Source organism: Heloderma suspectum, chromosome 3, assembly GCF_057233095.1.
Source record: "Heloderma suspectum isolate Gila_16-S chromosome 3, 16-S_ref, whole genome shotgun sequence".
Lineage (NCBI taxonomy): Eukaryota > Metazoa > Chordata > Lepidosauria > Squamata > Helodermatidae > Heloderma > Heloderma suspectum.
In genome coordinates this window covers 51,045,337-51,057,771 of record NC_139460.1, presented here as the reverse complement: position 1 = coordinate 51,057,771, position 12,435 = coordinate 51,045,337, and the positions used below count along the sequence as shown (strand labels likewise).

The window sequence follows — 12,435 nt, the reverse complement described above, 5'->3', positions numbered from 1 at the left end:
GGGCCCTGGCAGCTCATCTGACTGTTGTGACAGCACTCTAAGCATCCCTAGACTGGACCCTAGGATAGACTAGGGATGGGGGAGAAATTTGTTCAGTTCACGTTTTAGTGTGAACCTACCTAATTTCACACTTTCAAACCAATATGAGAACTGAAATTCAGTTATCCTTCAAAATTCACATTTCTCTGAATTTTGCAATGGAGTTCTCCACGCAGAAAATGCATATAAAAATGTGCATATGAGGGGAAACTGCACACAACAATGCACATATTTGTGGAAATAATCTTCAAATGCATTGTATTAATAAAATTGCTAAAATTTGTACACTAGGCCAAATTGTGTACAAAAATGCATGTATTAGGAGAAATGCACACAAAAATGCATATTAATTTTCTTGTGAATTTAAATTTTTTTCTCAATGTTGAAGACGAACTGAACTTAAAATTGGGGCGGGGGGGGGGTCAAAATTCAGGACAAACCAAACTGAAGATTTGAAAAATGAGAAACTGAGAGAAACAAAAATGGACAGATTCATCCATCCCTAGTCTAGCCACCCTTGAAATATCCCACAGTGCCCCAAAGAAAGAGGGCTCTGCAACAAGGCTGAGGGAGAATGATGCCAGGTCCTGGTGCCTGCCGTGCCAATGGAAGCTTATCTCTGTCTGTAATTATTTCCGTTTCCGATTGGTGCTTGACATAAGTTTTCAGTTTTAGGGCTATGTTAGCTTACTTGTTCTATATGTAATATGATCCAGAGAAAGATTAATTGCAATATTTCCCAAGCCGTACAAACAAAATAAATCAAGACACAACTACAACTGCAGTTAAATGTCAACTTAGTCGACCAGAAATAATCATTGCATGACTGATTTCTGCATGGGCTTTGAGAAGTATATAAATATTAGAAGATGGCAGATCCCCACGCTGCCAGTTTTGTGAGATCATGCTAAATTGGAAGTGCAGGGGGAAACATCCCTCTCCCCCACAAGCAGCTCAAAGTTGCTGTAGGTTTTGTCCACCATTCCCTTGACATCTGTCATTTGGACTGTGCTCCCTATACTGACACCAGTCTAATATGTGGACTTACAGAGATTAGTCATGGGATCAGCACAGACACAGCCCTCATATATTTGGTATCAAGTAACTGAATCAGAGTGTCCGCTACTTGAATAATATTGTGTCTTGAAGTGCCTTATGTTTGTTTGGCTGCTCCGTTGGGGATGGTGATATTCCAGCTAGCTTCAAATTAAAACCACAGCAAGTTTGCTTCAGGCAAATTAAAAACGCAGCAAGGAAAGGATATAGAAATCTCTATATTCAGGGGTTTGGATGGAGAAGCGATGGTGGAATAGGGATGTACGAAAGTCACTTACCTGGTCCCGCAGCTTGCTTTGCGGTGGGGGGAAGGCGCTTCGGTTCTCCCCCTGAAGTTCAGGCCAGGGGGGAGGCGCCCCACCTCGTCTGGCCGAAATTCAGGCCGGGGGGGGAGGCGCCCTGCCTCGCCCGGCCAAAATTCAGGCCGGGGAGAAGCGCCCCGTCTCCCCAGCCGCAAAATAAAAAAGTGAATGTAAAAACAAACAAACACACACACGTGATAGGCTACGTAACGATTTACGTAGCCTATCACGGCTGACTTTGGAAATCTAGCCGTGATAGGCTACGTAAATCGTTACGTAGCCTATCATGTGTGTGTGTGTGTGTGTGTGTGTGTGTTTTTACATTCACTTTGTAATGGCGGCGGTGGCAGCCGGTCAGAAGACCGGCCCCCACCAAAACGCTGCCAAAACGCCGCCGGGACCTGTCGCAGAGAGGGACATTCGAGGGAGGTAAGTCCCATCCCGGGGGGGCGGGTGTGTGTGGAGAATTTCACCGCCAATTTCGGGGGGCTGAATGCATTGGCATTCGGCCTCCCCGAGATTCGTGGAGAAATTCTCCGCCATCCCTAGAGATGGACTGGCAGAAGGTGACTTTCCCACACCTACTCCCCGAACAGCCTCCCCCAAGGGTTTACAAGCCCTCCTGAGTGGAGTAGGCTGTGGCTGTGGGGGAAATAGGAGGTGCCAAAAACTGGGTGGAGACAACCTGCACAGAGATGAAGCTGATTGGTAGGAGATTCAGGAGAGATAAAAGGAAGTATTTCTTCACACAGCGCATAGTCAAATTATGGAATTCGCTACCACAAAACATAGTGATGGCCACCAATTTGGGTGGCTTTCCAATGGCTGCTAGTCCTGATGGCTCTGTGCTACCTCCAGTATCAGAGGCAGTAAGCCTATGTTCAGCAAGTGCTGGAGAACATGGTCGGGAGGGTGCTGCTGCACTCATGTCCTGCTTGTGGGTTTCCCGTTGACAGCTGGTCAGCCACTGTGTGAACAGAATGCTAGACTAGATGGACCCTTGGTCTTATCCGGCATGCCTCTTCTTATGTTCTTATGAGATCACAGCATCAGACAAGGATTGAGGCAGCCCACTTTCAATTCCCCACTAATGTCACTGGATGACTCTCTTAATCTGGAGATCTGTTCTATTCAGGGCCCAGTCAAAGTAGATTCTTTGAATTACCAAGATGAAACTAGAACACTTGTGAAAGGAATAACAGTTTATTGATAGAAAATGGATGCAGAATAAAAACACAAAGAAAGCTCACACATCTCTTCAGCCGACAAAGCTAGCAATTTCCTCGCATCGGGCTTATGCCAGGGGCCCCAATCCACAGCATATTAGAGATCGTTCCTAGGACCCAAGGCTGGTTGTGCACTTTCCCCCATGGAGCGAGGCCAAATTGGTTTGGCCTCAGCTCAATCTTTTATACTCTTTTCTGATAATTTGGAACGTGCCCGAAACATCTCAGGCAGGGCAATAATTTAATAATTTAATTAATAATTTCTCCTTATGACTAAGGGATCCTAATATTCCAGCACGGGGTGGGGGAACTCTATCTCTTCAGTGAGTAAAGCAAACAGAGGAAATTAGGGAGCTACATAACTATTAACATGCAGATTACAACTTTACCAGCATCAGACAGCTAGCAATTGTTAAGATGTGGATTGGTGCTTGCTAGATACCAATCTCTCCCTATGAGAAGCCTACAGAAGCTGGCCTACTCTAAAAAACTGCCCTCAACAGGCCTGTATCCATTTAATAAACAGCATATAGGACACTTGTGTAAGTTCACCACCTGACCTGACTCCTCACCATTTCTTCTGGTGTCAAACTCACTACAATGACATTGAGCCAGCCACTATCTCTAAGTCTTGCTCACCACACTGAGTTGTTCTGAGGATAAAAATGAGCTGTGGAAGCATGTATACCACATTGAACTCACTGGAGGGAAGGTGAGATATATATCTAATAAATAAATATGCAATCCATTGAATATGGAGGGGTGCAGCTATCCAAGCATAATAGAACCTGAAGTAACTTTTGTAAGGAACATACAATTTTTTGTTCAAAATATCTAATATTTATAGAGGGTATTAAAATAGTAATTAAAATAGTATAAGTTGTCTTTGCCAGTATTTCATTTGGATACTGTCTGAAAAATGAATTAATATTTCTATACACTGCATTTTAATTTATATGCTAACAGTGAATGCCAAACACATAGAGTTTGTTAGCAGTGCTTCACACACCTCATGAATTATTGAAATTATAGATTCACATTAGTGAATGTGTACAATGACCATTACATGATTGTCCATATTCACTGGCCTTTCTGTATGGTTTTATTCATCAGATATCTGTAGGATAGACAACTTGCCCTTGTGATTGTTTGGACATGCGCTGTAACACATACATATTTTTATTTTTACTTCGCAGGTGACAAACTAACAGACCAGGATGCTACCAGGGTTCTTAGTACAAGCTCTAGTATAAGCTCCAAGCCATCAGTGGATTCCACAGTTGCAAGAAAAAAACCAGAACCTGGTAAGATTAGTTTCCGATAGTAGGTAAAAAGATATTACTTTTTCCAGCAACATAATTTACTGGAAGTAATTTCAAATATAAATTTAAACCATTATATTTAAAACCTATTAATATAAAACCAAACATGTCATTAGTACTGGTTGTTCCCATCTGTATTCATTGGCTGACTAGAATATGCAGATCTTAAAAGTCAAATAAACATATCACACACACGTGCGCGCGCGCACACACACAAAACAAACCACTGGGAAGACTTGATCACCAGCATAACTGCCCCACTGAAGCCTTCAGGATGGAATGGACTATAAATAAAAATAAATACAAATTGATATTCCTGTTAACAGATGAATTGGAGATCCAGTTATAGAAAATGACATACACACTTCTTCCATTCGCTTCCATGGTAAAACTCTGCAGAATACAGGAGAGGGAAATGAGCAGGAGTTATATTTGCTCTGTTAAATATTATATCTATTCCATGGATAAATTAATGAAAAGGGTCAGCCTGTAGTAACACCTTGCACATTTAAGCATGAATAAAACATACATTTTAAAATAATATAGAAACATGGGTTGGATCCAGTCTTGCCCCTCTGCAAATGGAAGGGCTCCTTCCATTCGTTGCGGGGACCAGGATCCAGCAGAAGCTTCCCACTGGAGGAGGGGTGTGTGGCATCAGTTTTCTCTGATTCCCCCAAAAGCACTCAACACCAGACTGTTCGAGAGGATCCCCCAACCATCTGGAACAGCATGGGAGATTGCACTGTGGGTTGCAAGGGAAAGAAGGAATCTGAGAAAATTTATGCCCTGCTCATTTCCACCAGCACCAGCAGAACTCCACTGCATGCAAGTGGAGATTCTTCGGCTTTTATCCAACTGAGCGCTTGTGTGAGCAGAGGGCACTTTTGCTTGAACAAGTGGAGGGGGGAGGTAACATTACTGCTGAATTTCCTCCCTCCAGCTGCATCTCCCCACACTGCATCACAATTTGTTCCAGAGATCTCTCAATCCCCAGGAGCAGTTTTTTAAGGAAACTACAGAGGGAATGAGGAGGCAAGATACCCCCATTCTGCAAGTGGAACATTGCTTACAATTTTTAGGATCCAATCCACTTCAATCTAGTAGAAAAGTTTGGTTAACAAATTAGCAGTCTAGTCTTAAGCTTGTTTACTTGGAAGCAAGCCCCACTGAGTCTTAATTAGACTTGCTTTGTAGTAAGTGTGCATAGATTGAAAACTTAATTACTCTTTCTTTAGCTGGATGATTGATAATCATCTCGTTGGGAATATGTGCTTCTGTTGAAAAGAATGTATACATGATATTAATTTGCATTCATCACACTAGTCCATACTACTTAGTGCTGCTTTGGCATTTCTATTTGCTGGCCTTTAATTCATATACTACCATCTCTCTGAAGCTATGCATGAGCTTGTTATACTGAGTGTTTTGAAAGCTTCTCCCATAGTCCCATTGAATTCTATCTAGCATTAAAACGTGGAAAGAATGCATGGAAAGAAAGACTTTTAGAATTATAAATGAAAGCATTTTTTTAATCAAGAGCAGTGGGATTCATTTACATGAGCATAAAAGAGCTGAGTGTTCCAGTTATGACACCCACTTCAACAAAAGAACAACTGCAGTATTCATCAATTAAGGAATTGCAGCATAAATCAACTTTGAACAATGAGAAATACATGACATTTACTTATGCCTCAGTTCACTTTTCATAATATCCTTCACTGCATTATTAGAATCCCTGAAATCAGAATATATGCAGCTAGTGCTACCTTTAAAAATACACAGCCAACCTCCATTAGCGTCATAAGGCCTTTTGCCCCATGTCTAGGAATATCAGTTTGTTTCTCATGGGCAACTGATTTTTATTTAAGAGCTGAGTGCAGAAAGATAGAATTGGCATGACTTGCCGAGTACCCAGACGGTTGAGAACACCTGGAAGGGTGGGGAAAACCTTCCTCCACTCATCAGCCAAGACATGGATGGGTTAAATGCCCTTTAGCAGAGGATCCTCATTGATTCATGTTGGATTCCTAAAGATGACTGCTCCTCCACTTGCCCCAGATTGATTTGGGAAGAGCAGCAGGCTTTTTACTAACGTTTTCCCCCGGTTGTGGTTTTAGGAGGGATCAGATGTCATGTTCTATTCCCTTGACTAATACCAGCCTTGGGTTCGTGCCCCAATCCTTAGATCTATGCATTAGCAGTAATGGCCGTATCCCTAGAAAACAATGGGCGCCATTCGTGCCTTGATCTAACTCCGTTGCCAGCACTACTAAACGGCAACATCCAATTCTGTTTTCCATCAATATAATACCATGCAAAAAGACTGAAAAGATTCTTAACTCTGAAGAAGAGGCAGACATTTTTGTGAATTAGCTTAGCTGCCTTGCTGTGCTGTCGTTTGGTCTGATGCTGGAAGCATGCACATTTTCATGCAAGAAATGTCAAAGCTCAAAATAACCCCTTTCAGCTCTTCCCTGTCTATGTTTTGTGTTCTTTTGCAGTTCTTGTCGCAGAAGCTCATGCCTTTAAATTTTGCTTGAGAAGTGTAGCTATTAGCCATTTTTCTCTTTCTGATTACGTGGTGTGAGGTTCCTCCGTTAACAGTGGTGTCTTGTAACGTTATACAGTAGCTACACCACCTGACTCTCCACGACCTCCCTTGCCTCCTGTCAAACCTACTCCAATGCGAAGAAAACCTTTGCCTCCAAACACTGTGACTGGTAAACCTGGACGCTCAGGTATGTTGGCTTCCCAAGCAGCAGTTTTAATAGGAACAAAGGAAGATGCCTTATACTAAGTCCATCTTGCCCAGTATTGTCAGCAGTGGCTCTCCGGGGTTTCAGGCAGGTGTTTTTCCAGACCTACCTGGAGATGCCGGGGATTAAACCTGGAACCTTCTGCATGCAAAGCATGTGCTCTACTATGTAGCAACAGCCCCTCCTCAGCAATACCCCCCCCCCATTTATGACCATAAGTCCAGAGAGCTTTCTTTAGTTGTGGCAAAGAGTTACTTACATCCACTGGGGCTTTTGTAACTTGTTTTAATGGAAAACAGACTTAGGGCTTCTGTACATGGGGCTTTTATCCTGCTATTGGGATGCATTCTGATGGAAGTTTGTGGGTCTTTTACATGACATCATCACCTTCCAGCACCTCTCCTGTGCTTTCTGATCATTTCCACAGCTTTATTTGAAATGGAGATAATGAGGTAATAAACAAACAAATTGAATTTGTCTGTGTAAAGAGGGAGTTGCGCTATAGTAGCAGTGCCATCTGGTGGCTGTGTGATGAAACATGTAGAACTTGCAGATAAAGGCAACCCCCGGGAAAAAAGAGGAAGTATGTGTGAAGGAGCCGATCTTAAACCCGCCAAGAATCCAGAAGCAGAAACCCCAGTTAAGTTGCAAGATAAAAAGCCTGGTGTGGAGAACCTCTTAATCTCTTTCTTGGTTTTGGATCAGATATGAATGTAGAATGCCTCACAGGAATCCAAATAATCAGGATTCTTTTGCATTCATTTCAACGATGACAATGCTTTGTAGATATCCTAGGAAATAGTGTAATGTGTTTAAACCATATCTCCCAGGTGATCATAAGCCCTAGTCATACAGGGAAAGGAAATACTCTACTGCACACCTGAGTTCTCTGTTCATAGAAGAAGAAAGGAAAGGCACTGAGCCCACGGAACTATATACACAGAGACATATTTGAGAACCACTAAATCCAGTCTATTACCCCCTTCTGACAGTTCATCTTCATGTGAACACCAGGTAGCTGGAAAGAGAAAGAGAAAGAATATCACAACCATATGGGCAAAGCTGATCACATAAATCTCTCTACTTGATTGCTACCCTTCCAGGGAGGAGAGTGTTGATTAGATGGGAAAGAACTATATAGGGATTCTTTACATGAGGGTTTTATTGTGCACTCATGATTGGTTACTCACTTTTTTTGTGAGTCCTTTACATGATGTTGTCAACCTCCAGGGCCTATCCTGTGCTTTCTGGCCCTTATAGCAGCTCTATTCTTAACAGGGAAAACGAGATAAATGTATTTTGCACTTTGAAGTGCTCCAACGGCTGGTGAATTTCTCGAATCCCGCTATATCGCAGCTATATGATGTAGTGCGTCTAGTGGCTGTAAAACGAAACTCATAGAACTTGCCGAGAAAGAAAACCCCAGAAAAAACACATGTAAAGGAACCGATCTTAATGCCACAAGGAATCTGGAAACAGAAGCCCCCAGTAAAGGTGTGGGATAAAAGCCTGGTGTAGAGAAGCCCATAATCTGCTCAGTCCACATGGTTGCAGTATAGTATACAGTGGGATGTTACAACAGAAAACCAGTTCCCTTGCAACTCAGTGTATATGGGGAAAGGGTCTTGGATAATAACTCTTTCCCCAAATGGTAGTAAAATAAAACATTTCCCCAAATTTTCCCAGGCTGTTTTTTCCTTTTGATTCTAATTACATTCCATATTAATTTAACATAACTAAACTGCAAATGCCTTTATACTGTTTTTTAGATTCAAGTACTCTTTTTCTAAACATGGAAGCCAGTTTACACATAAGCTAGAAGCTGTAGTAAATTCTAGAGGAGAAAGGGAGAGAACCAATAATATGGGGATGTCATATTTCTCTTAGGAGAGGGTATTCCAGGTCTTAATATATTTCTGTGTAAGGATGCTTTTTCTTAATCATCCTGGTTGGATTCTCTTTCTTTCATAACCATCTAATTTTTCTTTGCTGCATTATGTAAAAATAATCTTTCATTTATACACTGTATGAAAAGAAGGGAGCAATCAAACATTTTAATACACTTTCCTGCAGCTTCTGAATTTTTATTGGCAGGACAAGAATTTTAATATACTCCCCCTGTCCATTTTTAACAATGAAAGATGCCAACCAACTTTTAATCAGAACTTTTGTTATTTTGAATATACAGAAAGGTACCTATAACATCAAAGCTTGCAGCCTCATTCAGATTTGCTAAGGGCGCAATCCTATGTAGGTTTAGACAGAAAAAAGTCCCACAACTCCCATCATTCCCCAGCCAGCTATGCTGGCTGGGGAATGCTGGGAGTTGTGGGACTTTTTTCTGTCTAAACCTGCATAGGATTGTGCCCTAAAGGACTCAAGCGTGTCTCATTCAAATAAATATCTACAACACTTCTTCATGGCTCATTGAGTTCTAGGACAGGTATATGTTTATAGTTTATCTCCCATTTTGAATGGGAAGAAGAAATCAACTTTTTGTTTTTGTTTCTTCATTCTGATCCATCTCTGCTTATTGTTGTTAGTCTTTTACCAAGGGACTTTCATTCAATAATTCAACACAGGGGAAGAATGTGTGTTTATTCCAGTTAAACGTACTTAGCTTAGTTACAGTAGAGTATGGGGTCTAGTGGATTGTGCCAAAGGTTTCACGGAAAAGGTGTGTCTTGAGCAGGGTTTGAGTTGGCATCACACTGATGTTCTGGGAGGCAATTCCAGGCAGCAACTGAGAAAGGGTCTTCTGAGGGGGCCAAATACATTCACAGTCAGCTGAGGCTGGTGGAGCCCGACAAGTGAAGATCATTTATTTGGATGTAAAGGCAGAGATGTAACTGGGCTGGCTGACCAAGGAATGTGTGTTGGTTCCAGGAGCACACAGGAAGCCAGTGTAGGGATTTTATAAAGGTATTTTTACAAGTGACTAGTTCCTCCAGAATTAGGATGGAATGCCCATTAAGAATGGACATTCCACTGAGAGCAATTAAACGTGGATAGATGGACTCCACCCAGAAATGTGCAGTCCAGTGTGCATTTGGATGCACATCCAACTTACGTATGTGTTTCCTGATAAGGGCTCAAAAACCTGCTTATGTTCATGGATCTCTTTGGTTCAGCCTTCACCCAACCTCGTTCCCTCCAGATGTTTCGGAGTTCAACTCCCATCAGCTCTAGCCAGCTTGGCCAATGGTCAGGAATACTGGGAGTTGTAGTTCAAAACATCTGGAGGGCACCAGGTTGGGGAAGACTGCTTTAGCTGCGTTCCTCACACGGCTTATGATAAAAAATAAACCAAGAACAAACTAGAAAGCTGCATAGAAATGGGCTAGAAAGAAATGTCTTATTAAGTATATTTATGTCATAATCATTGCACACTTGATGCTCAAGTGAGAATCTATATCTGCCTGTATATCTCTAGAATAAATCAAGAGGGTTGCTTTAAAAACGGAATCTCTCCTGTGGCCTAGGAAATGTTTTATTTAGAATCAAGGCAACATCAGTTCCAACTAGACATTCAGATTCACTTTTATTTTCAAATAGGAAATGTCATGATGCCACGAGCCACTTCATTTTCCACAACATCTTCCACAGCAAAGCCTACTGGGCCAACTTCTCTTGCAAAAACCAGCTCACCCAAAAAGCCACCTACAGCAGCTTCTTCTCCAGATTACAGTAAGGATTTTAGTTTTACACTTCTGGGTTTTCTCTGAAGTTTTGTTTTTGTATGTCAAACTAGCAATTTAATCCATAACTTAGTATTCCAGCTGTGCCATCTGTTAAAATGGCAGTATTTGCAATATTTCATCATTCCAAATATCAGTGAAGCTGTTGCTCGCACATCTTGCACCAACCTCTTGAATCCCTCACAATAATGTTGCAGATTCCAAGGAAAGCAAAGCACATGGATGAGAAGGGAGGAGAGAGAGCAGGAGAAATATAAGAAGAATAGATAGATATCCATAAGATCAAGAATCCCCAGTAGGCACAACAGTGTACATTAGCTGATAGTTTGAGCTTAGAAATTATTACAACTCTAGTAATGTATCCTGTGCGGGCCAGCTACTCAGCAACCTCAGCAACCTTCTTCTAATTAATTGACTGAGCCCTGCTGTGTTGGGGGGGCGGTTGTGGCCTTACTCCCCAGCAGGAACCACCATGGACACCTTTCCTCATTAAAACCAAACAAAAATTAATATCAGTTCCTGATAATGGCCATGTTTTTCATCTACAGTGCTACTGGGGCATTGGATAGAAAAAACATGCTTCAACCATGAGCTGATAATAGGTTTGTTACTGTTTTAATAAAAGTCCAGGTAGGCATCTGCTGTGGGCCCTGCTGGGTTGCCAGGTCCTGGCAGCTAACCAAAGATGGTGTGTGAGGGTGTTGGGCCTGATTCCTGTTATACAAGGAGAAGACAGACATAACATGTATAGAGCTGGGTTGGAAGGAGCCACACCATATTCAGTTCAAATGTACCTTTCCTCTCTAGAGTCAAACTCTGCAGGGGAAAATATTGTGCAAGTTTGAAGCAGAAGCTGGTGTCCACAGTGCTTATTGGCTGGCATCCATGATGTCACCAGAACTCTTACCTCTCCCATCCCCAGCACAGTTTTCATTTTTAAAAATAATTTTTAATTACTAAAATAATAAATAAATGTGCATAGAAAGCTACCTTATACTGAATCAGACAATTGGTTCATCTAGTTCAGTGCTGACAGCAGCAGCTCTCCAAGATGTTAGACAGGAGTCTTTTCCCAGAGATGCGAGGGATTGAACCTTAGACCTTTTACATGCAAAGCATATGCTCAAAAAATGATCTACTGCCCCTTCCCATATATAATGCATCACTTATAAAAATGTACAGGCAGGCAGCTTACTTAAAGCATGAATGAGGGGCAAGGTTTACAGCTAAGTCAGAATTCAATTCTCTTTGTAAGTGAGCCAGCCTCCAGAAGGTGCTTTAGAAAATGTGATACTGGCTGCAGCAGTGTGTTAAAAACGGGCAAGAGATGAATTGTACATAGGGTGACAAAGAAGATGTGGATGAATGCCACTGTGAAGGAACAGAACTGTCTTGTATACAGGTGGGTTTGGATATTATGGGGTTAAATTTCATTATTTGCTAAAACCAAAAGGTCAAAAGTTCAGGCAGCCAAAGAAGCAACACAAACCACACTAAGCAAGGAGAGAACAGGAGGTTCATCAAGAGGTGACATAGATAAGGAGCCTGCAGAAGAGGTTAGGTTATGGTGCCCAAGAAATCGGTAGGGTGAAAAAAGCAGTTTTGTTTTCTGCAGAAATGTTTGCAAAGAGCTCAGCAGAAGGAATTTAGGACAAAGATCAGCCTTCCTGATTGGTGAAGAGCTGCACAGGCACAAGCTAGCTTTAACATATAAAAAGTTGAGGCAAAAAGGCACTTTTTAGAGTAAAGGAAGACTGAAAGGAAAGAAGAATTAGAGAAAGAAAATCAGAGAGCTGCTTGGGAGAAGCTGAATACTGAATACTGTGGAGAAGCTGAATGCTTGGAAAAGCTGAGAACTCTTGACTGTAAGATATTGCTGGGAAGAACTTATAGAAAATAGGGACCAAATCCAGTTAGGAATTAGCTGGATGTGTTTACCCTGATTCTTTGCTTACCTTCTTGCTCTTACGGTTTTGTGTGTGTGCATTGTAACCATTCAGGTGTTAATATCTTCTAAAAGTATTTACAAGAGA

At 41.7% G+C, this 12,435-nt stretch overlaps 1 protein-coding gene across 1 annotated transcript in view; it reads left to right on the top strand.

The window, feature by feature from the left end:
- ABI3BP (ABI family member 3 binding protein) overlaps positions 1-12,435 on the top strand; it is a 213,764-nt gene that overhangs the window by 164,194 nt on the left and 37,135 nt on the right. The window contains exons 37-39 of the mRNA XM_084843209.1: positions 3,820-3,927; positions 6,576-6,686; positions 10,260-10,391. Of these exons, the coding sequence (XP_084699335.1) occupies positions 3,820-3,927; positions 6,576-6,686; positions 10,260-10,391 (351 nt within the window). The remainder of the gene's footprint in view (positions 1-3,819; positions 3,928-6,575; positions 6,687-10,259; positions 10,392-12,435) is intronic.